At 39.9% G+C, this 22,524-nt stretch overlaps 2 protein-coding genes across 3 annotated transcripts; one reads left to right on the top strand and one right to left on the bottom strand.

Moving 5' to 3' along the window:
• Positions 1–1,869: 1,869 nt before the first annotated feature.
• On the top strand, positions 1,870–16,727 carry CCNC (cyclin C). Of its 2 annotated transcripts, none has more exons than XM_033143488.1 (12): positions 1,870–2,029; positions 4,535–4,641; positions 7,282–7,366; positions 8,090–8,159; positions 8,989–9,040; positions 10,027–10,082; positions 10,422–10,457; positions 11,836–11,927; positions 12,798–12,865; positions 13,246–13,325; positions 13,938–14,056; positions 15,296–16,727. In XM_033143488.1, the coding sequence occupies exons 1-12, from the start codon at positions 1,998–2,000 to the stop codon at positions 15,372–15,374; spliced, it is 876 nt and encodes a 291-aa protein (XP_032999379.1). In that variant the 5' UTR covers positions 1,870–1,997; the 3' UTR covers positions 15,375–16,727. The 2 variants fall into 2 exon arrangements, with proteins under 2 accessions (XP_032999379.1, XP_032999380.1); XM_033143489.1 differs by having other exon boundaries at positions 1,873–2,029; positions 15,138–16,727.
• Positions 16,728–21,861, bottom strand: TSTD3 (thiosulfate sulfurtransferase like domain containing 3). Its single transcript, XM_033143490.1, has 4 exons — positions 21,597–21,861; positions 19,837–20,013; positions 19,336–19,495; positions 16,728–17,604 (listed from the first exon to the last, which is right to left on the bottom strand). Exons 1-4 carry the CDS (start codon positions 21,769–21,771, stop codon positions 17,541–17,543), a joined length of 576 nt encoding a protein of 191 aa, XP_032999381.1. The 5' UTR covers positions 21,772–21,861; the 3' UTR covers positions 16,728–17,540.
• Positions 21,862–22,524: the final 663 nt, after the last annotated feature.

Below are 22,524 nucleotides of genomic sequence, written 5' to 3'. Positions count from 1 at the left end.
TATACGTAAATTCGGCACTGGTTCATGATATGTGTGGATATTCCACACACACCCCCCCCCAGCCATGCAGTTCCAAAGTTAAAAAGTGCAATCGTCAACCATCAGAGCAAAACAAACAAACAAAAAATTCAGGTGCAATTGCACTTTAACCAAACATTTTTTAAAGCAGTGTTATTATGTACCAAAAATTGAATTGAAACATTTCCTATCTATTCTAACTATTCATATTAAGGTTAAAATACCACTTGAGAGAAGCTTACAATCCTTTGTTGATTATTCCTCTTAAGGATCATTGTATATTTTGTTCATAATGTATAGAATTGGATAATGTAATATGGATATGAATAATGCAATAAAAATGTAAGGAAAATAAATTTTACAAAAGTGATGACTGATAATGACAGGAGCATAGCATGTTGCAGGAAAGGTAGTGCAGAAATGCAGGTAGGTAATGCAATAACATGAACTGGGGGGGGGGAACACCACCATCAGCCACATCACTGTCTACAACGAAAAAAATGCTTCTGCAGAGGGAAAGCAATAGCAGTGCCAGTCTATGGATGCAAGAGCAATGTTGCAATCCCACTTAAATTTCTTAAATCTGAACCTTTATTATATACCCAGGATTCATATAGGTTGGTAACCTAACATATATATAGGGCATATATGGCTCCCTGACTGGGCTTGACAATACAGGCCTATAGCAGGGTTTGTCCTACTCCAAGGGAAATCGGGGTGTCTAGAGGCTTGACTGTACTGTAGTTAAGGCAAAATCGAAAATTCTTTCTAGTAGCACCTTAGAGACCAACTGAGTTTGTTCCTGGTATGAGCTTTCGTGTGCATGCACACTTCTTCAGATACGAAGAAGTATCTGAAGAAGTGTGCATGCACACGAAAGCTCATACCAGGAACAAACTCAGTTGGTCTCTAAGGTGCTACTAGAAAGAATTTTCGATTTTGTTTTGACTATGGCAGACCAACACGGCTACCCACCTGTAACTGTAGTTAAGGGTAATGCATACAAATAACACACAATATTTGAAGCAGAAATATTGCCACAAATGAGCATATGTGAAAAATAGAAAGATAACAGGAAAAACATGGGAAATCTGTTGGTTTGGGAACAGTGTGTTCTGGATTCTCAGGAATCGCTTGGTGGACGAATGTTGCCAGCTGTGAACGGCTAGATAACGGCTCCCTCTGTAGGACTGAGATTGCTCAGTGTGTTGAATGAGGGCCAGAATTTTTACTTGAAGTGGAATTTTTTTTGCCTTAGAATCTCTGCTGAAGGACTGGATAAAAATAAAGAAATATATAAATATTGGAGCATGGTCTGAAGAGATGTGTTTGGGACTTAAAAACACAGGATGAGGCAATCCCCTTTCTCGGGTAAGATTGGCATTTAAGTGATTTGAAAATATGCAAGGGCAGAATTACACCCTTGGCCGAGGGATAACATCTGGACTTTTTGTTATGACTGTCATGGTAGAATGCCCTCCCCGGATACAGAAACTGTTCTCTTTCCTCTTAATCTCAGTCTGCTGTGGGATAGTGAACATAAGACAGGGCGTAACTGTCTTCCCCAATGAATCTGCTCTCATTTCGCTAAAACTTCATTTTGCACAAAACTTCATTTTGCACAAAAGCCCTCTAGGGCAAAGCAAAACTTAACCGATGCACCCTTGAACAGCTGAGGGTGAGGACAGCCGGCATTTGGGTTTCCCTTCCGCACCCCCAGGCGGAACTTGTGTGCTGCGGAACTGATTAGCAAGGCGGCCGCGAGCTGCCGGACCACGGAGGGGTGAGCACGTAGAACCCAGGTTGCCGCTAATTAGGAGCTCCGCCGCTCGTTACAGGCTCTTCTTTCCTGCCGCTGAAGCTGTTCCTGTTCCTGGAGGGGCGGGAGGGGGGCGTCAGAGTAGGCTGCACCGGCACCGGCGTCTGTGCTCTCCGCCTGGGCAACCAGAAAACGAAAAGGCTCCCGCCGACTCCGCTACATGGCAGGGAACTTCTGGCAGAGCTCGCATTAGTGAGTAGCTGTTTTCACGGGTCTGGGTGCATCTAGGATGGGAAGCGAAAGCTGTGCCGGATTACCGGGGCGGGGAGGCACAAATGGGGCGGGGGGAGATAAGGCGGGCGAGGCAAATCCCCCCCCCCCGGTAGGGCCTTCATAAGTAATAGTCGTTGGAACATTAGGTGCAGTGAGATGCGGCTTGCGGGTGGAAGGGGTGTGCTTGGAGGTTGTGGCTTTGGGGGGAAATATGAATTCTTACACTGTTATATGTTTGTATGGCTTTATTCCAAAGCTGTTATGGGTTTTCTGCTACTGGCTGTAAGGATGAAATTGGCTGAGTGTGCTATTGTGTTTTTCCAGATGGAAAATCCCTTATAGAGAGTCATGCAAATCTATGGTGCGGTGTCATATGTAATACTGTGTAAAGTTCTGGTCAGCTCCCCTCAAAAACTGACATTGTAGGGTTGGAAAAGGTCCAGAGAAGGGCATTCAAAATGTTCAAGGGGATGGAGAATCTCCCTATGAGGAAAGGTTGCAGCATATGGGGTTTCTTAGTTTAGAGATAAGGCCAGTAAGAAGTGACATGGTAGAAGTTCATAAGATGATGCATGGTGCAGAGAAAGTGGATGGAGAAAATATTTTCTTCCTCTCTCATGACAATAGAACTTGTGGGCATCCAATGAAGCTGAATGCTGGAAGATTCAGGACAGATAAAAGAAAGTACAGTACTCCTTCATGCAGCACATAGTTAAAATATGGAACTCGTTCCCCCAGGAGGCAGTGATGGCTACCAAACTGTGTGGCTTTAAAAGAGGATCAGACAATTCATGGAGGAGAAGACTGTTAGAGGCTAATAACCACAGTTCTATATGCACTGTCTGAGGCAGTATGCCTCTGAATACCAATTGCTGGGAATCGCAGGTGGCCAGAGTACTGTTGTGTTATGTCCTGCTTGCAAGTTTCCCCACAGACACATGGTTGGCTGCTGTGAGAACAAGATCCTGGACTAGATGGGCCATTGGCCTGATCCAGCAGGCTCTTCTTGTGTTCTTTCATGTGGCATTGATAAGGTGACAGCTCATGACACAGTACAAGTGCTGCCTGCTGTATACTACATAATTTAGTAAATACCCCCGCCCAAGAATTTTGTGGAGCTAAAAAAAACTAACTATTGATGTCCTTTATTGAACCATACTACTAGTATCGCCTTAAATGCACACAGTTTTTATTTTTTATTTTGGTTCAAATGGAAAGGCAACAAGTAGTTATTTAAATTTTGGATGGAAACAGGTAATGTGAAAAATGTGGAATGTTCTGATATCTATTTGTTGTTTACTATGAGAGTAATGTTGCCCGTTTAAATTCATCATTTCCCCCTCCTTTCTTCAAATGCTTTTGTATCTGCATATTGTATCTGTGCACAAATGAATATTGTACTACCTCCCAATAATTGGGTTGCTTATTCCCCACCACCTCCACCCACAAGGTCTTAGGTGAATAGAGCATTGTGATACTATGAGGCTAGAGAACCTTCAACAGATAACTTGAGGGTAACCAACTTAGTGCCCTACAGATGTTGTTGAGCTCCAACTCCCATCCGCCCAAGCCAGCATGGTCAGTGGTCAGGGAAGGTGGGAGTTGCAGTCCAGCAACATCAGGAGGCCACCATGTTGGCTACCCTTGAAATAACTGAAAGCTTGTAAAAAATATCCATGGTGAAAAGACTTGACTTAGGTTCATAAATTTTTGACAGAAAATGAATGGGTATCTTTTAGGATAATGCAAACTAGCAATTACAAATAGGATTAAATTTCACCTGGCTGGAGAGAATTCTCATTATTGCAGCAGTCAGTTTATCCTTCTTTGCCCACTTTTTATGTGTAAGCTACCAGCACCTAAATTCTAAATGTGTTTATTTGTGAGTAAGTCTGATCTCAAAACCCAAAACAATATAAACACATAATTGGAAACCATGATGATGTTGAGATGCTTCTGGGACAGGTGCCACAGGCAGAGAGGCTGGATTGAATTTTTAGGTGTATGCATGCTTTTCATAGCATTTATTTATTTAAATTATATTCTGCTTACTAACCAGAGTTCTTGAGGCATCTAGCAGTATATTTAAAATACAATAAAATGGAAAGAAAGTTACTAGGGCAGAACAAAGATGTATACAAGTTTCTTCCTCATTCTCAGATACTCCCAATGCTGCTCTGCAGCTGAATCTCTCGGCCCCAGCAGGCCTAAGAGGAAATGTCACAGGTTGGGGCTTCCTTGCTTGGCTGCTGCTGCTGTCTCTTGCAGCTGCTGGCTCTTGTGGCACATGTAAGAGGTGCTGGGGGGAACAAATTAGTATGGCTCTGAATACCTAGGAAAGTTTGTGGCTTTTGTATCAGGCTGTGTAGTAGAAGCTGAAATGTAGGCTATTTTCTATTTGTGGTAAAATGCCTTTCTGTTTAGTTGGTATAATAATCTAACTTATACTGAAAGTTGTCTTTTCTCTCTCCACTTTCTTTGTAGCTTACAATGGATTTTGGATAAGCAAGATCTGTTGAAGGAACGCCAGAAGGACTTAAAATTTTTGGCAGAAGAAGAATATTGGAAGCTGCAGATATTTTTTACAAATGGTAAAAATAGTTTCACTTTTAACTTGATGAATTATTTTTTGTTAATATCATAAAATACACAGATTCACCATAACTTTATTAGAAGAAACATTCATTAGGTACCTAGTGACATGAATATGCTCCCCCAAGAGACCTTATCTTTCACTTTAAATATAGCATTCAGGTTTATTTATGGTTTGTTGTTTTTGGTATTATGCATATGTTTTCATCCTGAGACCTTGTGGATGTAAGGCATGTGTTCTAACACTGAACTTTGGGCCTCTACTACATGTTTATTCTTATGTGACAGTCCTTCAGGTCCTGGTTTAAAGGCAATAACATAATGCCTAGTTTGTATGTAAAGATGGCACTTGCAGGGGAGCTGAAACTGACAGTCCAGCCTTTACCTTGAGGTTATTCTTCTCTTGGTCTTTCATTTTAATAGTATTTCTTAGGTTACTTTGCAATTCTGAAGACTTTCTGTGAAACTGATAATAGACTTCTCTGTCTTTAACTTGGATTCAGCTTGTATGATTCTTCTCTGGTGTAAGGCCAGAACATGGTTTGGACTTATGCATGTGTGTGCAAATGTTGTTGATGATCTTTCTTGTCATAGATGCTATCTGTTAAGTAGTGGCTTGTTAAGCCTGCCTAATGATTTTTTTTTTTTTTAGCTGCAGTAAGATCTGCACCGTGATCTATGTTGGCAAATGTCCCGTCCGGGGTCAGTTGTGAGACTGCCCCGAACCTGGAACAAAGCCTTGTTCACATTCCCGGCTACGCGAGACCGGTGGCACATTCAATATGCGATTGTTCCCCAGTGTGAAGAACAACACACAAGCCATTGATGAGGCTAAACTATTTATTATAGGTAAATGCAGAATATGTCTCTGCTAACCAGCTCAGATACTCAGAGCTGTGCATAAGAGCATCTAGCATCTCTCGAGCCAGAACTGAAATGTGTGAGAAAGCAGATAGGACTAATGGCTTTCTCACAGGATAAAAACAGACACATGTTACACTGGCCTCACTGTTGATTTTGCAGCTCGGCGTGTACAAATATCCCAACAATCTGTTGGTTCTTAGCTTGTTTTCTTAGCCACTGTAGCAGATCTGTGTATAGTTAATATGGGAAAGAGAGGTAGTATGTTAGAAACTGCTATGGCTGGATGGAGAATATTTGTAAAGTGCTGCTGATTTTTGTGACATGATATTTGGATATCATGAATGTACTCATGAATGTATACAGCATTTATTTATGGTGTTATAGTGCAGCATCAGGTTGATCACAATTGTAATGGTTGTTCCTTTAAACATTAATCATGTGTGCAAATGCCTCACTTGGCAGTCAGCCTTTAAAATCTGTGCATAGTTATGTGAATCGGAATGGCATAACTTGCAGTGCTGTTTTAAAATGGCAGGATAATGATATAGCATTGCCATGTTCAGATTATAAATGGATGAGGGCATTCAGGAAAAATACCAAGTAATCACCTTATGTTTCATTCCATCATTTTGTCCTTCCACCTCTGCTCGGGATCCCAGACGGATGCTTCTAACATGCTTGGCACATCTCCTTTGCCTGGAAGGCCAAATAAGAGCTACCTGCACAGCTGACACCAGGGCTGCTTCTTGGCCAACTGGCAGGCAGAGCTTGTGATGGAGCAGCTGACTACTTCCTCTAGTGTCTCTCCCTCCTGCATCCCACTCCTTTCCCTAGATTAAATATGTCATACTTCAAACACCTGCTGCCCTGCCAAATTCAGCAACTATGTTGTTACTGGCAGCTTCATTCATTGGACAAATAACATCAGCGTTGTGATGTGTTTAAGCATTGTAGGCTAGAGGTGGCTCATTTTTCGTTTTTTTAGCTGAGGGCTTACGGATCTCCAGAAGGCATGCGTGATGTAATTGTAGGAGTGTAGAGTAAGTGATTTGAGAGTTGCCTTAAATTGTACATCCTAGAGCAAACTGTTGCCTTCACTCTATGGAGATGTCACATGCCCCTTCTTCTTTCATGGATCCATCTTTAAATGTTGGAATTAAGTGCCATCTGACTGTGTTTGAACTAGTTTGACCTAGTGGGTAGCATGCTACACTTTGATCTAGAATCGCCTTTTAATCCCTCAGGTAGTTGTGGGAAAATCACTGATCCAGTTCAGCCATACATTTCCTGGCTTGCTAAATTTCAGTTTAGCAGCTAGAAACAACCATTAAGACCACATTCCCATTTGTTCCTTGGTAGTTCCCTGGTATGTCTGAAACAGGGACCTCTGGTTTAATGTCAGTACCTGACAAGGATATTAAATCATGTTTTATATTATGGTTAAGCAGTCTGGAAAATGTATATCTGAACCAGGCAACTGTGCTATGGTCTCAACATGTAAAAATATTATTGATGTATCTTGTAGGGTTCCTGAGAGGATGACTTGGTTAAACTTGACAACTCTTTACATATTAAGGCTGCAGTCCTATGCATCAGTAAATTTCATGAAATCAGTGGGGCTTTGAATAAATTTGTATAGGATCTGATTGTAATGACAGTGTAGAAATGTTGGCATAGTGATTGTTTCACAGCACCATGGGGGATAACCTTCACCACTTCTGATAAAATGCAAATTGTACTTAAAATCTTAACTCAGTTTTGTTTTTGTTTGTAAGTTATCCAGGCCTTAGGTGAACATTTGAAATTAAGACAACAAGTTATTGCCACAGCCACTGTCTACTTCAAAAGGTTCTATGCCAGGTAGGACCACTTTAGTATATATATATATTTCCTTTTTAAACAGAATCCATAAGTTAACAGATAAGTTGGTTTGTAGCCATATCCAGTGGGTACTGTTCAGCTGATGAAAGGCTTCTGTAAGCAGAATGGGAAGGCTAGCAATTTTCAGTTATTACATCCCACAATGCCATGGTGCCTCTCTAACAGCGACACCAGATGCCTTCATCTTCCCCAGCTGTAATAAAACATCTCTCCCATATTGGCCTCTACAGCCACAGCAGGCGATGTAACTTTCTAACGGTTTGACTTTACCCCCAGTGGCACACTCTTCCATTGTCTCCTGAGACAGATGGATGCCAACGCAACACACACAGTCTCTCTCCACCTGCTAAATATGCTACAGAGGGTTGGGAGACCCTGCAGAACAGATTTAGAGGGGTGCGGGCTGCAGGAGGGAAGGCAAATAGCTAAAAACTGCAACCTTTCCCATTCTGCTTATGGAAGCCTTCCTGTCAGCTGAGTGATATCGTTCAATTCAACCCCATTGTCCTTCTATATATGCAAACCTTTTATTTATTTATTTTATTTATTTTATTTATTTAATAAAATTTATACACTGCTTGATTGTAAAAAAAAAAACACCTAAAAGCGGTTTGCATTATTGTTGGTAACTTTTCTAAAAAGCAGTGCTCTAGGTGAATAGCTCCTTCTGCCTTCTTAAAATCATGTACTGTAACTTTTCAGATATTCCCTAAAAAGTATAGATCCGGTACTAATGGCTCCTACGTGTGTGTTTTTGGCATCCAAAGTAGAGGTACGTAGAGCATATTTTTCTGTGTGTGCATAAATTTGGTATAAAAGAGAACGGAATTCATTTTTAACCCTAAAGAGAAAAGTTAAATTGGAGCATTTGGTGGCTTTGTCTCTCCATGTCCATTATTCAATGCTGCATCACACTTATAGGAGGGGGGTTTTCTTTTGATGTATGTGTTGTTGTTTAACCCTTAAGAAGAAAATCAACAAAGATAAATTTAAAAAAGAAGATCCAATGGTGGTGATGAACAGTAGTTCACTACCATTCTAATCTGTCCTATTGGCTGAGTTGCTGTCTTGTCTTCTCAATCTTTATAGATACTAGGATTTAGTAAAGTGCATAGCATTTCTCCCACCAAGGGTTTTGTGCCCTCCCCACCATCTTTATTGGTGTTTGGCTGTTCATACATTCAGAATAAATGGTGTCCCTTGATCACACCATGCTTCCAGTGTTAGAACTACAGGTTGCCTTTCTTGCCATGTGGTACGAGGGCCATCTTGGCAGCTGCATTGCAATTGAAAGATATTCTGCTGATGGGGAAGAAAAGAGATTCCTTCTCAGACAGGCTTCCTTATTATTTGCAGCGTTGTTGTGACTATAGTAGGGTGAGGTGGAGATGAACCTTTTTACACCTGTTCACCATAGGCTGCAGTGGAACTGGGCATGGCTGGCCTTGGATTCTGCCAGCCTGTCATGGAAAGTGCTCAGCATTTCCTACAAGCCTCTCAAGAGAACCTTCCTTTCACCCATCATAATGACAGGCAAATTGTCACATTGTGTTTCTAGTGTGGAATACCTTCCAGTGCAACTTCTTTTTTTCTTGCTTTAGGAATTTGGTGTGGTCTCAAATACAAGGTTGATATCTGCTGCTACTTCTGTATGTAAGTGTAAATCATGTCATTTTTTGCTGCTTTATCATAGGTAAAATAGTCATCATAATAGTTATAGATAAAATGTTGTCTTTTTCATAGGAAGCTGTGCATTGCTTAGAAACTTTGGGGATTAAATAGTATAACAATATCTGAAATAATAATAAAATTCCTTCCAGTAGCACCTTAGAGACCAACTAAGTTTGTTCTTGTTATGAGCTTTCGTGTGCATGCACACTTCTTCAGATACACTGAAACAAAATTCTGTTTCAGTGTATCTGAAGAAGTGTGCATGCACATGAAAGCTCATAACAAGAACAAACTTAGTTGGTCTCTAAGGTGCTACTGGAAGGAATTTTTTATTTTGTTTTGACTATGGCAGACCAACACGGCTACCTGCCTGTTACTGAAATAAATAAAACAGATAAGAACTAACTGAAATCAGTTTTCAATCTCAGCAGCAGAAATGAAACTGAATTCCTTTATCCTTAGTATGTTTGATACTTGGTTAAAGTCTGTTTCCCCTCACCCCTCTGCAAAATAGATATTGGCACATGCATGATAGTAGAAAACTAATTTCCAGAAACTGGTAAATGCTTCCACACCACTAGATAATTTGGTCAATTTGTAAGCTTTCAGAGGCTGGTAAATATTTTCTTTTAAAAAGCCATATCAGCTTACTTTTCAAAGTATATAAAATAAATTTCAAAACCTATTCTCACACACCCACCCTTTGCTTTGGTCATTGCAATACTATTTTATTTACATTCTTTCATAGTAGTTTTTCATTGTATCTGAATTTTGTCAGTTAATCTCAAAAGCCCATGTGCTCTAATATACCGGTACATAGTTTCCAGGTATTCTCTTGTACTTGAAAATGTAAAACAATGCATCCAACATCCAGTCTTGTGAGATTGGTGAGTTCAATGAAAAATAAACATGGTGATTTAATTTTATCCTCTTTTTTAAAAATGTCTCTTGACTTCTTTTAATTGCAGTGAAAACTAGGTTTTCGTATGCCTTTCCGAAGGAATTTCCTTATAGGATGAACCATGTAAGTAACCCTGTAGTGACATAGTTTGTATTAGCATATCATCTCTGAATTAGTTTATTGGCACCTCCACCATAAATATATTTATTTGAAAGTAAGCTCCACTAATTTATAAGTGGAACTTACTTCCTCATGTGCATTACTTACGTAGCCCTTTTGTAAATGGGTGCAACAGTTGAACTGGTCTCTAATAAAATGTATTATGCACCAAATTTCATTACAATATATTAATGTTAAGTGGAATGGATTTACCTAGCCTCCAGAGGATCTGTGTTTTCCCTCTCCTTCTGTTTAATGTGAGCAGTGTGTTTGATATGATTAACTTATTTTGTATTTTTGCAGATACTAGAATGTGAATTCTATCTCTTAGAATTAATGGTAAGTTCATCTGTTTACCTCTGCATTGGTTTAACTTTATATTACAAAAGTATACTTCTTTCCTTTTTGTTAAAGGGGATGAAATGAGCTACTACCCATAGCACTTACCTTTAAATAGGCAGTATTGTCTACACCTCTCCCCAGTTGCACTGCAAGTCCCTAAGAAAGGAGCATTCCTTTTTATAGTTTAGTAGTTCATGAAAGCTAAGCAGAAGTTAAGAATAGAGTTGCACAAATTACATACAAAACCCGAATGTTTTCTTTGTATAGATATTTGAATACATTATATTCAGTTTGTAAGATATACAGTGGTACCTCGGTTTACCATCTTAATCTGTTCTGGAAGTCCGTTCTTAAACCAAAGCCGTTCTTAAACGGAGGCGCCACTTTCCCTAATGAGGGCTCCCACTGCTGGTGTCCTTTCACCGTTTGGATTCCATTCATAGACCAAGGTAAAGTTCGCTAACTAGAACACTACTTCCGGTTTTGCGGAGTTCGTACACCGAATAGTTCGTAAACAGGGCTTTTCTTAAACTGAGGTACCACTGTACTATAAATACTTAACCACAGGTGTAGGTTCAGGGACCCATGTCATGTTCTTACACCTCACAAATACTTCTCTGGAAATGTGTGTACTCTTGGCTACTTTATATACTGACAACTGCTCTTTCAATCAGTCAGCTAACCAGTACAGGCAGCACAGCTACTCTATGCATCATGTTGGTCAGACAACGGGGAGTGTGTAGTACTTCAGACTCCACCCACCTTTAGCTTTGGCCCTGCTCACCATTGGTATGTGGCCTCTGTCAGATTACCCTTGACTTTTAAAAACTGTTCTAAGGTGTGGTTAAAAATTCTCCTGCTTTTTAGTGTGGTTGCAACACATAGCGCCTTTGCACGTTGCATCTCTGTTCTGAACTAGTGGAGGAGGAGCTTCCTCCTACAGTCTCTCTGACATAACCCCCCTTATATTACAAGAAGAGAAGTGAGAATTTACTTGAATTTCAAACTAGTGCCAGTTATTTTGACAAGCTTTTAGTTTATGCACTTTAAACGCAGGCTGTTCTTTCTCAAAGTTCATTTTCCAGTGAGGTATTTAGGTTTGTGGACAAATAAGGTTTTTGTTTGCTGCAGTTGTGTCACTTCGTGTCTCTGAGGGAGATAGTCTGATAGGCAGTCTGTCAGCTTCTACAGAGGAGTATTCTAAAGAGACTACTGACCTCATTATGACAGAATAAGGGTGCTGCAACAGTAACATGTTGAATGGAAGGCAGGAAGCACCTAAATTTGTAAGTCAGATGTTTTGAATTCTTGCTAGCGACAATGAACTTTGTGCTGCACTTAATTTTAAATGGCCTTTTAAAATCAATTTTTCCAGGACTGCTGTTTGATAGTATACCACCCCTATAGACCTCTACTTCAGTATGTGCAAGATATGGGCCAAGAAGATATGCTGCTACCCCTTGCCTGGTAATAAATATAAAAATGTTTAATGAGTGTGTTCATCTGAGGAAGAGTACAAGATTAAATACAACAACGGAGGTGAAGTCTGCTAACTGACTTAGCAGACACTTTCCCCAGTTTGCCAAAGCCACATGAGCCAATATCTAGACATTTTCCTGGGGATTAGTATTAGTTTAATACACGCTGGAGAACACATGGAACCAGTTTGGTTTATTTGTCACCATTGGATTGTTTTGCATATGACCTGTACAGCCTTTTCTTCAAAATACCCAAGGGGAACACATAGTAATTAGATACTCTGATTACTATTGTATTTATTTAGTATATTTATCCCTGCTCTTCTTCATGGAACTCAAGGTGGCTTCAGCAAGGTGCCTGCCCTCAAACCACCCCTAACCTTGTCTTGCAGTAGGAAAGATGACATCATATAATGTCTCTGAATACAGATGTATTACATTGTACCTTGGTTGTTGAACGCCCTGGAACTCGGACATTTTGGCTCCTGAACGATCGAAACTCGGAAGTAACTGTTCCAGTTGTTGAACGTTCTTTTGGAAGCTGAATGTCTGCTGGGGCTTCAGCGGCTTCCAATTGGCTGCAGGAGCTACCAGCATCCAATCAGAAGCTGTGATTTGGAAGTTGAATGCTTTGGAAGTCAAACAGACTTCCAGAATGAATTTGGGAAGAAATTAACTGCAAAGTATGTAGGAAAAAATATACAATGAAATGTGTATATAATAACCAACATCCTGATTTCAAACTGAACGTAAATGTTTAAAGGAGAAATAAGCTGGTGTGTTTGTGGCATATTACCTTGACTCCCTTATGTGGAGAAATGAATGGCAGCATGCTGATTGGTTGCTTTTGTTTGTGCAGGAGGATAGTGAATGACACATATAGAACAGATCTTTGTCTGCTGTACCCTCCTTTCATGATAGCTCTAGGTAAGTAACACGTTAAAAAGTGCTTTATCACTATTTGAATGGAATGACCATCCACCCATGACCATCTTCATATAAAGTCTAGTGTTGACGTCATAGCCTCAGTTTCATTTTTTTACTTAGTAACTGAAATGCTTTTATGGTGTTAATTTTAAAAAAAAAAAATCTAATGGAGCAACTAGGAAACGAAACTTAAATGTACATGTTAAGTGTCAGCAGTGTGAAAAGTATCTAGAATGGCTTGATGGAAAAATCCTCTCTTGAGATGTAGACAGTGGTAAAAAGAACATGTTCTGGAAATTTCCTTTGCCATTACTAGTATGTTACCCATCATTCTGCAAGTATTGTTATCTAACCTTATGCAACATTTGTTTCCCTTGCAGCTTGTCTACATGTGGCTTGTGTTGTCCAGCAAAAGGATGCTAGACAGTGGTTTGCTGAGCTCTCTGTTGATATGGAGAAGGTAGATACATTTTCTTTCTGAGGTACAGATTTATTGTGTCATGGGAAAAGATGTATGCTAGCCACATGTCCTCATGTAAAGTGGTAGCTTCATAGGGCCAGGTACTATAATCACTTCTTGACAATGGTTGAACACCGGACTAGCTTCTGGTCATTTTGGGGGCAGAATTCATGGTGCAGGTGCTTCTTTTCAATGCCCTATGTGTATTGGAACTGGGCTCATTTAAATCAAATGAAGGCTGTGTTTATTTCATCTTGAAATTACATACCATTCAGCTAATTTCCTAGTGCACTGATCTCCGAGTATAAACTCTATTATGATCTAAGATTGAAGCTCATGTTAATTCCCAGTAACAAATCCCAAATAATCCCAAGTACCAATGTCTTAAGATGTTGAATGTTTTAAAGTAGGCTCATAATTTTTCCTTTCCCTCCCAGCGGGTAAAACATTAAATATATTATTACTAAATTTAAACAGACAGAGGTACTATACAAGGGAAACAGAAGACTTAATATTTTTGGACCTATTCCTCATATATGATGTGTGTGCCTATTGTTGATAGACACATAGAAACATGTTTACGTTTTGTTATCTAGACATGTTTTTGTTTAGATTTTAGAAATAATCAGGGTTATCTTGAAACTGTATGAACAATGGAAGAACTTTGATGAAAGGAAAGAAATGGCTACTATTCTAAGTAAGATGCCTAAACCAAAACCACCTCCAAACAGGTAGGTGTCTACAAACTTTGTTTTCTCCTTGTTGTACTTATCTATCTCTATCTCTGTATCTGTCTATATCTATTTCTATTTATTTGAAGAGTGTATCCAAATTGTAAACAAGAACTTGAACAATATTCCAGAGATCTATCTGAATGTATAGTTGCTAGAAATTTGATAGTTCTCAGGTTAACAGTTACACAACTTCCTGCTTTTCTTTTGTGAAATTACCTAATAGAAATGAGTTAACTCTCCAGAATTGTGTAGGCATAGGCAACCTCCTTCTGAATCTTCAGGGACTCTAACAACCTTTATCAATGTCATTTGAACATGAATGAATGGCTGTGCTTGAACATAATGCTTTAAACTATGGTTTTGCACTGTTAGTCATTGGATGTTTGTAAACTGAGTGACATTGTTCCTTGACTATCATATTAAAGCTTTTTGGTTTGCAGGGATCTTTTTACCAGGCACATTCTCTGCTTGTAGCAAATACTCAGGATTAGCACAGGCAAGGGGTTGGTGGATAGGTTGTTGTAATTTTGGATATGATATACATAACCTTTGCCCCTTGCAACTCTGGTTATGAGCTGAGTGTGAGATTATTGTGTGGGCTAAATTCTATACCTGATTTTCAAAAAACAATTGTGCATTTTAGGAGCAAATAATTTTAAAAATAATCACACTGCTCCCTACCCAGGCAGTTGTTGGCATAACTAAGTGAAAGTATGAAGACAAAAGCTACGAGGACTCAGAAAACATTTTTTATTTATTTCCTAAGTCATTATTAAAGCAAGGCTCACAATCTGTAGGAGTTTGAGGCAAATTTCCGTGGTGCTATTTACATTTTGCCACTTGCACAGGCTCTCCTAGAATAAATTCATGTATGCTCTCACATGAAGTAAATGTAATTAAAGAGCTGCATGATGATTGACCTTGTCCATTGTGACTTCTTGTGCTTCCAAGATTGTAGAATAAAGATTGTAATCTCCTGCCTTGCTGTTACATTAGAGATGCCTTCATGAAATGAATTCACAGAAGTAAAAGAAACAATTTTAAAAATATATATCCATATTTGTTTTGTTCCAAACAGTGAAGGCGACCAAGGTCCAAATGGAAGTCAGAATTCTAGCTACAGCCAGTCTTAAGTCATTCCAAAGAAACTCATTGTGGACCACTTTGGATTATGTCATGATGGATTTTTTCTTGTGTGGAAGACATGAACACAAGGTTTCAATAATGTATTTTCAGAAAGAACTTGAATAATGTTTCTGTCAAGCATACTGAAAAATTTCCCATAAATACACACCCATTTGAATTGTGGCACTAACACATTTAATACCACTTCTCAGTCTCCGAACAAGTCAAAAGCCTGGATAAAGCTAGAAAAAACATGATTAACTTCAATATGGACAGCATTCAACACTTTCGTCATTGTTTTTTTAAAAAGTGAATAGTTAAAGAAACTGTTAACACGAAGCTGGATGAGTAACTGGATCTTCTTGCCCCCATACCAGTTTGACCACAGGAGGTGGCTTGAAATGTTGGATTTGAAATCCTAATTGACCAGGTATATACTCCAAATGCTAGTGAATATTGTACAAGTAGGAAAATGCACTTCTTCAGTAAATTCTTGAAAAGAAAAGACTCCTTAAACAAAGAGTTAGAAATTGAATCTGAAATTTAACAAGGTAGTCTTAGTCTGTACCTATAATTTGCTAGCAGAAATTGAAATCCAGTACCCCAAAAGTGCAATATGTATAATGCAAATTGTGGCTGTTGTAGGGAGGAAAATTTCAACCTTTACAAGTGCTAAACTATTAAGTCAAATTCTGCAATCCAATCAAGTTGAATAATCTAACCTATTTGAGGTAATGGTGGATTGGATGTGTTGTGTGCTGTAGAAGTTAGCTTGCCTTCATTGTTACCAATCATTCATCGTAACAGAGGCCTTTTAAGGAAGCAGCAAGTATTCAGATGAAAATAAAACTTACTCCACAGGAAACTATTTATTAATTACTGTAAAAATTTAACTAGAGAGGCTTAATTTTTTTTAAAACCACAGGGTCATATCCTGCGCTCTTTACTCAGGCAGACCTTCCACTGAAAATGGGATTTGGTTCAAAGCCTTTAGATTTTAATGAACATTATGCACACACAATTTCATAATGAAATAAATGTCTGTTATCCTAAAACAAAATCAAATAAAAATAACTACTGTCTTAGGTATTTTTTCATCCCAGAGAACAACTTTAAACTGGTACAAAACCAGAGGAATGTTGGTTTAAGAATCTTGTCACTTGGTGCTTGTTCTAAAACTTGATTTTTAAAAAAGCAGCAGTGCCTGCTTCTACTTGATCTGTCCTTCAATTAAGTGTAACCAAAGTGTTTTTGTATGCAAGTGATTGGGCTCTTTGCACTTAACTGTAAGTTATTTTTATAAAGCGTGTTTGGATACTGACTTACGAAAACACTTCTGTGAGAAGTGACGTGTTTCTGGCCTTTTCATACTCTCCTTATTTGTTCTGCTTATTTTGTTGTCTTTTTCCACACCCGTGCTAACATGATTGGTTGAAGACATCTTGTCCTTAGCCATATGGAAATTACTTTTGTTCCCTTGAGGCTTTAAACTTTATTTGTAATATGAACTAGCTGGGTAGGAATAAAAACAAATGCAAATTGACAACTTTGACTGCTTCTTTTATTCTGGAGTTATAAATAAACGATACAAATAAATCAAGGTGGTGTTGCAGAAATATAAATAAAGAATGGAATCATGATCCACTGAAAGCAGTGGAAGTTGTTTAATTGGAAATATGATTGCATTGTTGATTTAACTGTGGAATAGTAATAGGTCATGTAGATGTAGCGTATTGTATTCATATTATGAGCACTTCCCCTGTTGGATAAAAACATGTTTCCACACACTGTTACTTCCATGAGCATTTACTATCAGACAGCAAAAAGCAGGCCTATAAAAAGAGTCAAAGACTTTAAAAGCAAGAAAAAGAAACCAAGGTTATCTCTTACATACTGGATAAACACTTGAGCTCTGTTTTATGTGCAGGAAAAATTACTGGGGAAATTAGCTAAAGTTGTTTGAAGCAAGTGCCTAATTACTAATTTTAAAATGCACAACTTTAATTTGAAATCACGACTAACCAAAATTTAGTTAGTATGTAAGAGTTGAAATTAATTGCAATGTTAAGGGAACAACCTGATTATTATTTAGGCTATTATATTGATCAATTGCAAATTTCATTCAAATAGCAAAACTATTTAAGAGGAAATATTCAAATTTTGGAGAAGATATTTCCATAATGGGGAATAGCCTGGTTGAATATTCAAAACAGGTATCAGTTCTTTCCTGCTGTGTAACACAACCAATATATTGCTACATAAAATATTTCCTAAATCTATATAGATCCTTAATAAAAGTTAGTTAGCCTTTACTCTGTGTAATATGAGGATACTGAATAGGTCACTATTCCAGACGTCATTTCCCTGCAGAAGATTCATACTCAGCCCATTCCTTGAAGCCACCAGCATAGTTCTGAGCTCTGCAAGCATATAAAGTAAGTATCTTAACATTTCACACTGTACAAAGTACTTTAGTTAGTTATCCTTTCTCTAAAACATACTGGTCAGGTCACTGATTTGCTCAGAACAACTCAGTGGGCTCAAGACTTTATGGGGATGTTAATCTTCCACATCCAACTTCAAAATACTATCTGCTGCACTGTCTGGTATAACAATTATTATTTAATAAGACAAGAAAACAAAGGAGCATGCATATGATGTCTTCCTCAAATAATACAACCCCCAATAGCCTCTTAAACAAATAGTTCATTTTGCAAAACAGATATAGTTTTGTTGATTAAAAACTATTAATCACACCACTGGATTTGGCTGCACCCCATGCAAGATTTTTAATTCTGGTTTTTGTCACAGCAGCCAAAGGCATTAAGATTCTGCAGATTCCATGCAGAGCCTTTGATGTAGCAAAGCGGAACAAGGTATCACCTTAGTTAGGTTTTTAAAATCACAACTGGATTTGCTTTTAAGAGGAAAGCTGTGAAATGGCAGGTGGCAGTTTTAGATTGAAGGCAACGATTGATTTACAAGGCGGCCCGGAAGGGGGCAGAAGGGGGCCTAATGGGCTTATGCATGCTCCACTGTCGCATGGGATGATGACCTGAAATGCAATCCCCACACAAATCAGGGGTTGCCTGTACTTCCATGTACTATCTTTAAGGCAGATCTGTTACTCAATGCAGGGCCGTAGCTAGGGGGGTGTTGGGTGGGCCCCCACCAGGGGCGCAGGTGGGGGGCACAAAATTGGCTTTAAAATGTCCATAAATATGTCCATAAAAATATTGATTATTGCCTGATAAGAAAAGGTTTTAAATAGAGGGTGAATTGAATGGGTTGGGGGGTTGGAAGAGAGGTGGAAAAAAGAGCCAATTTGTCCATGGCTAGGGGGTGCAATCTGGACGGTTCTACCAGGGGTGCAAGATCACCTAGCTACGGCTCTGACTCTATGGCCATATTTACTGCAGATGGAGCCCTGTGCAAAATATGTACACTTAGAATTAAAGAATTCTGGGAAGCTGCTGAGCACAGAGATTAGTGTACCAGTATTGAGCTGAACTCCAGTCTTTCTATACATTAAAAAAGCCTAGTTATCTCAAGCTGTCTTCATTTCAGCAGTCTAATGTAGGTGTTGTTGTGTGACATTTTTTGTTGTGGCTGTTAAACGATTGTCTTTCAGGAATCCATGACAATCTATTGCAAGTCATTCAGAGTGCTACTAGTAGATCCTGATCTATGTTCTGCCCACCACCGCTCTAGGCTGTTTGCTGTCAGCCTACATGCATGAGAACATTACTTTTTGTGATTGCTTCTGCGGAATGAAATGTCTGTAGCATTCCAAAGAACTTAAAACAAGCTGACCTAGTTTTTTTGTTTTTTGTTTAAAGGACTAGAGTGACCAGTCCTGCTTCAACCTCACTGACTTGCACGAATAGATGGCACAGACTACTTTCAACTGTAATGATTAAAATTTCATGGCAAGGGTGATAAGTTTTGAATGGCAGGAGACAAAAGTTTCGGTTTGCTTCATTTGTGCCAGGCCTAGCAATAAGTTACTTAGAAGCAAAGATCAGGGCTATGGAATGAAGAGCTATTGATTCACCACACTTCAGAGTAGAACATCAGTGTAAGTATTAAAGCAGAGGTAGAAGTCAGTGAAGATACATTTATGCAGTTTGTCCCTGAGTATATATACTCACCTGCTGAAACCCAGAGACTTTGCAGCAGCTAGAGCTTGTAAGCTTCTCACTCCTGCCATACAGGAAAACACTAAAATGTCTGATTTAGAAGGCATATCTTGATTGTATATCTCCTTAAAATGTACCGGTTCCATCTGCAAAGCTTCCACAACCTCGCCCACTACAAAAACAAAGACTGACTGTTGAATTAAGCAGTTGACTTTTCTGTGTATAAGACTAGGGTTTGTTTTTTTTTACTAAAAAATGTTGAAAAAGGTGGGTAGTCTTATACACAGGGCAATCTCCCCCCATTTTCTTAATTTTGAGTCCCCAAAAATAGGGGGTGTCTTACACATGGGGGCGTCTTATAGACAAAAAATGCGGTAAATGCAACAGGTCATAAAATCCATGATATGTGGGTGAACCTTACATATCTCTTGTTACATAAGTAAAAGGTTTTGAGCTAGCTGGCCTTGTATTTCCTCCTCACTCTGCTCATGACCAGGAAGAGTGGCAGCTTACATGGAATGCTGATGGATCCAGGAATTTTCCCATACTGCTCAATTTCCCATTTTTCTCTAACATCAACAAGCAAAATGGCCTTGGATTGCAGCAACTCCTTGAGTTCTTTGTAGGAGACCTTATCTTTAGCAGTGCAAAAATGGCAAACAATCACGTCTGGTTTTTCAGTTTTTAGATCTGTAAAGAGTAGAAGCTATTACTCAAGCAAGCAATCTTGTCTCTGGATCATCATTTCTCAAATAGATCTACTAGCAACTTCTAATGTTACCAGCGAGCACAGTTTATGCCAGTGGCTTTATAGGCCAGAGGTTTTCAAACTTCATGTTGGTGACACACTTTTTAGACATGCATCATTTCACGACACAGTAATTCAGTTTTACTAGCAAACTGCAGGTTAAACTAACCCATTTCTAGCCCTGGGAGGAGCACAGGGAGCATTGGCATGACACACCTACACAATGCAGCTGACACACTTATGTTGTGACACACAGTATCCCCCCCCCCCCAATACTGCATTGTCAAATGTACTCATAGATTTTCATAATTTCTGTATCATTAGAACTCAGGATCTGACAGTGAAATTGAAAGGGAGTACAGTAATAGACTCAGAAGAGAAAGTGTTTCATCACACAACACATCATGTGGTATAGGTTGCCGGCCTACACACCATTTTAAAGGTGATTAGGTTAAACCAGGTGAGGGTTTATTAAGATTGGCAAAATGCGTTTTTTGTGTTTTGCTGAGAGTGTGAAACACTACAGGTTCAGAGTATTTTTATAGTACAAAATACCACATGCTATAATAAATTTGTTAGTCTGGACTTACTGTGTGGTACCTTTTTAAATGTGTTCCTTTAGGGAGATAGGGGGCCCCCCCCAACCACCTTTGCTCCCAGCCTGGCACAGATTGGGCTTGGATTGCAACCTTTCCCTCCCATTCCCAGAGGAGGAATAGGGAAACAATCAATGCAACAAATGATATAAAAACAGCTTAGAACTATTCTCACTAAGTGTGAAATAGTTGCTACTTAACTGTGGAGCACAAATCCACAAAGCCCCACTGGTCACATCACCAGGTCTCTTGTGCCATGTGGGTGTGCTTACCCTTCTCTCCTGATCTGGGAATAACTTAAATATATAGCATCCGATCTGATATTGAGATACCACTTCCTCCTTAAAGCTTCCTACATGCAAAATCATTCACACCTTTGTTTGTCCCCAGCTTCTTTACAGAGGCATGAGGTCATTACTCTTTTACAAAGGAAGAATGAGGCTGAAACATAGCATAGGCAACTTTGCCCAATTTCTTCCCCCCTTTCGGAATAAGGAGCTAGATCTGGAGGCTGCAATGGATCTGTTTCGCAAGTGGAGCCAACCGTCCTAATCCTAAAATTAGGACTGAGAAATGTTCCACTAATGGAACGTAACACGGAATCACAGACTTGTAGAATTGAGAGGGGTCACCTCGAGGGTCATCTAGTCCAACCCTGTGTCATGCTGGGATCTTTTGCCCAACGTGGAACTCGAACCCTAGACCCTGAGATGAAGAGTCCCATGCTCTACCGAATGAGCTATCCCAGCAATCAGATCTGCTGAATTAAGCAAGTGCGGATCTGACCTTACACTCTGACGCTAGCGAATGTCAGACTATGCTGCAGGTTCGGTATATAGGGGAGGAGAGATGCTTTCTCCCCACCCCGCCCCGAAGCGCGCGCACCGGCGTCTCCCCTCTCTCCCCACCCACTCCGGAGCACTTACGCCGCGGCGGACTCCGGAAGGGGCCACGGCCTGCTCCCGATTCCGGCCGCACAATGGAGCCGCGACCGTGGCTCCCTGCCAACAGGCTCTTTCCTCGCCTGCCTCTCGCAGTGACCCCTGTCCGCTTTGCTGTCAAAAGAAAGGTCGCCAGACCTAGCCGGCTGCAGCAGCCCCACATGTTTCCCAACGCGGCTCAGGTATCTGCGCGTTTTAACATGTCTCCTCCCATTCTTTGCCGGGCTTCCCAAGCTATAGCAGGCCGCGTCGTTTGCCTGTCTTTTGCGCCTGTGCTTTCTAGGCGCTTTGCACCAGAAGCTGCCACAGTCCCTCGGCTGACCCATTTCCCCATTTGCTTAGAAGCATCCTGTAGGGCTTACTTCTGAGCACACAAGATACATTTAAAGCGCACACACCCCTCAAAGGAATCCCGGGAACTGTAGTTTACCCCTCAGAGAACTACAATTCCCAGCACCCTTAACAAACTACAGTTCTCAAGGTTCTTGGGAGTGGGGTGTGTGCTTTAAACGTACGCTGTTTAAAGTGAGACTAGAGTTGCATGCCAAGTAAGCACTTCGGTTTTCTTCTCAACCCAATGGAACGGTTTCCCTCCCTCTGGAGTTTATGGCCTTGCAGGTTTTTAAGAAGAGGTTTGATGGCCATCTATCATGGATGCATTGCAGGGGGTTGGACTAGATAGCCCTTGGGGTCGCTTCCAACTCTACATTTCTGATTCTATGAGTCATATTATGTTAACACCTCTTCCTTTTTCTGGATGCTCCCTCAGGGTGCCCTCAGCTTCCCCTTTTCTGCACAATTAAGAGGTTCTTTTGTTTATGCCCTTGTTTCACCCGAAAAGGGTATTGTAGGGCTGGAAAAGGTGCAGAAGAGGGCAATAAAAATGATCAAGGGACTGGAACAACTCCCCTATGAG

This window comes from Lacerta agilis, chromosome 3 (assembly GCF_009819535.1).
Source record: "Lacerta agilis isolate rLacAgi1 chromosome 3, rLacAgi1.pri, whole genome shotgun sequence".
NCBI classification, from domain to species: domain Eukaryota; kingdom Metazoa; phylum Chordata; class Lepidosauria; order Squamata; family Lacertidae; genus Lacerta; species Lacerta agilis.
The sequence above is the reverse complement of the archived record's forward strand: the minus strand, read 5'-3'. Positions and strand labels throughout refer to the sequence as shown.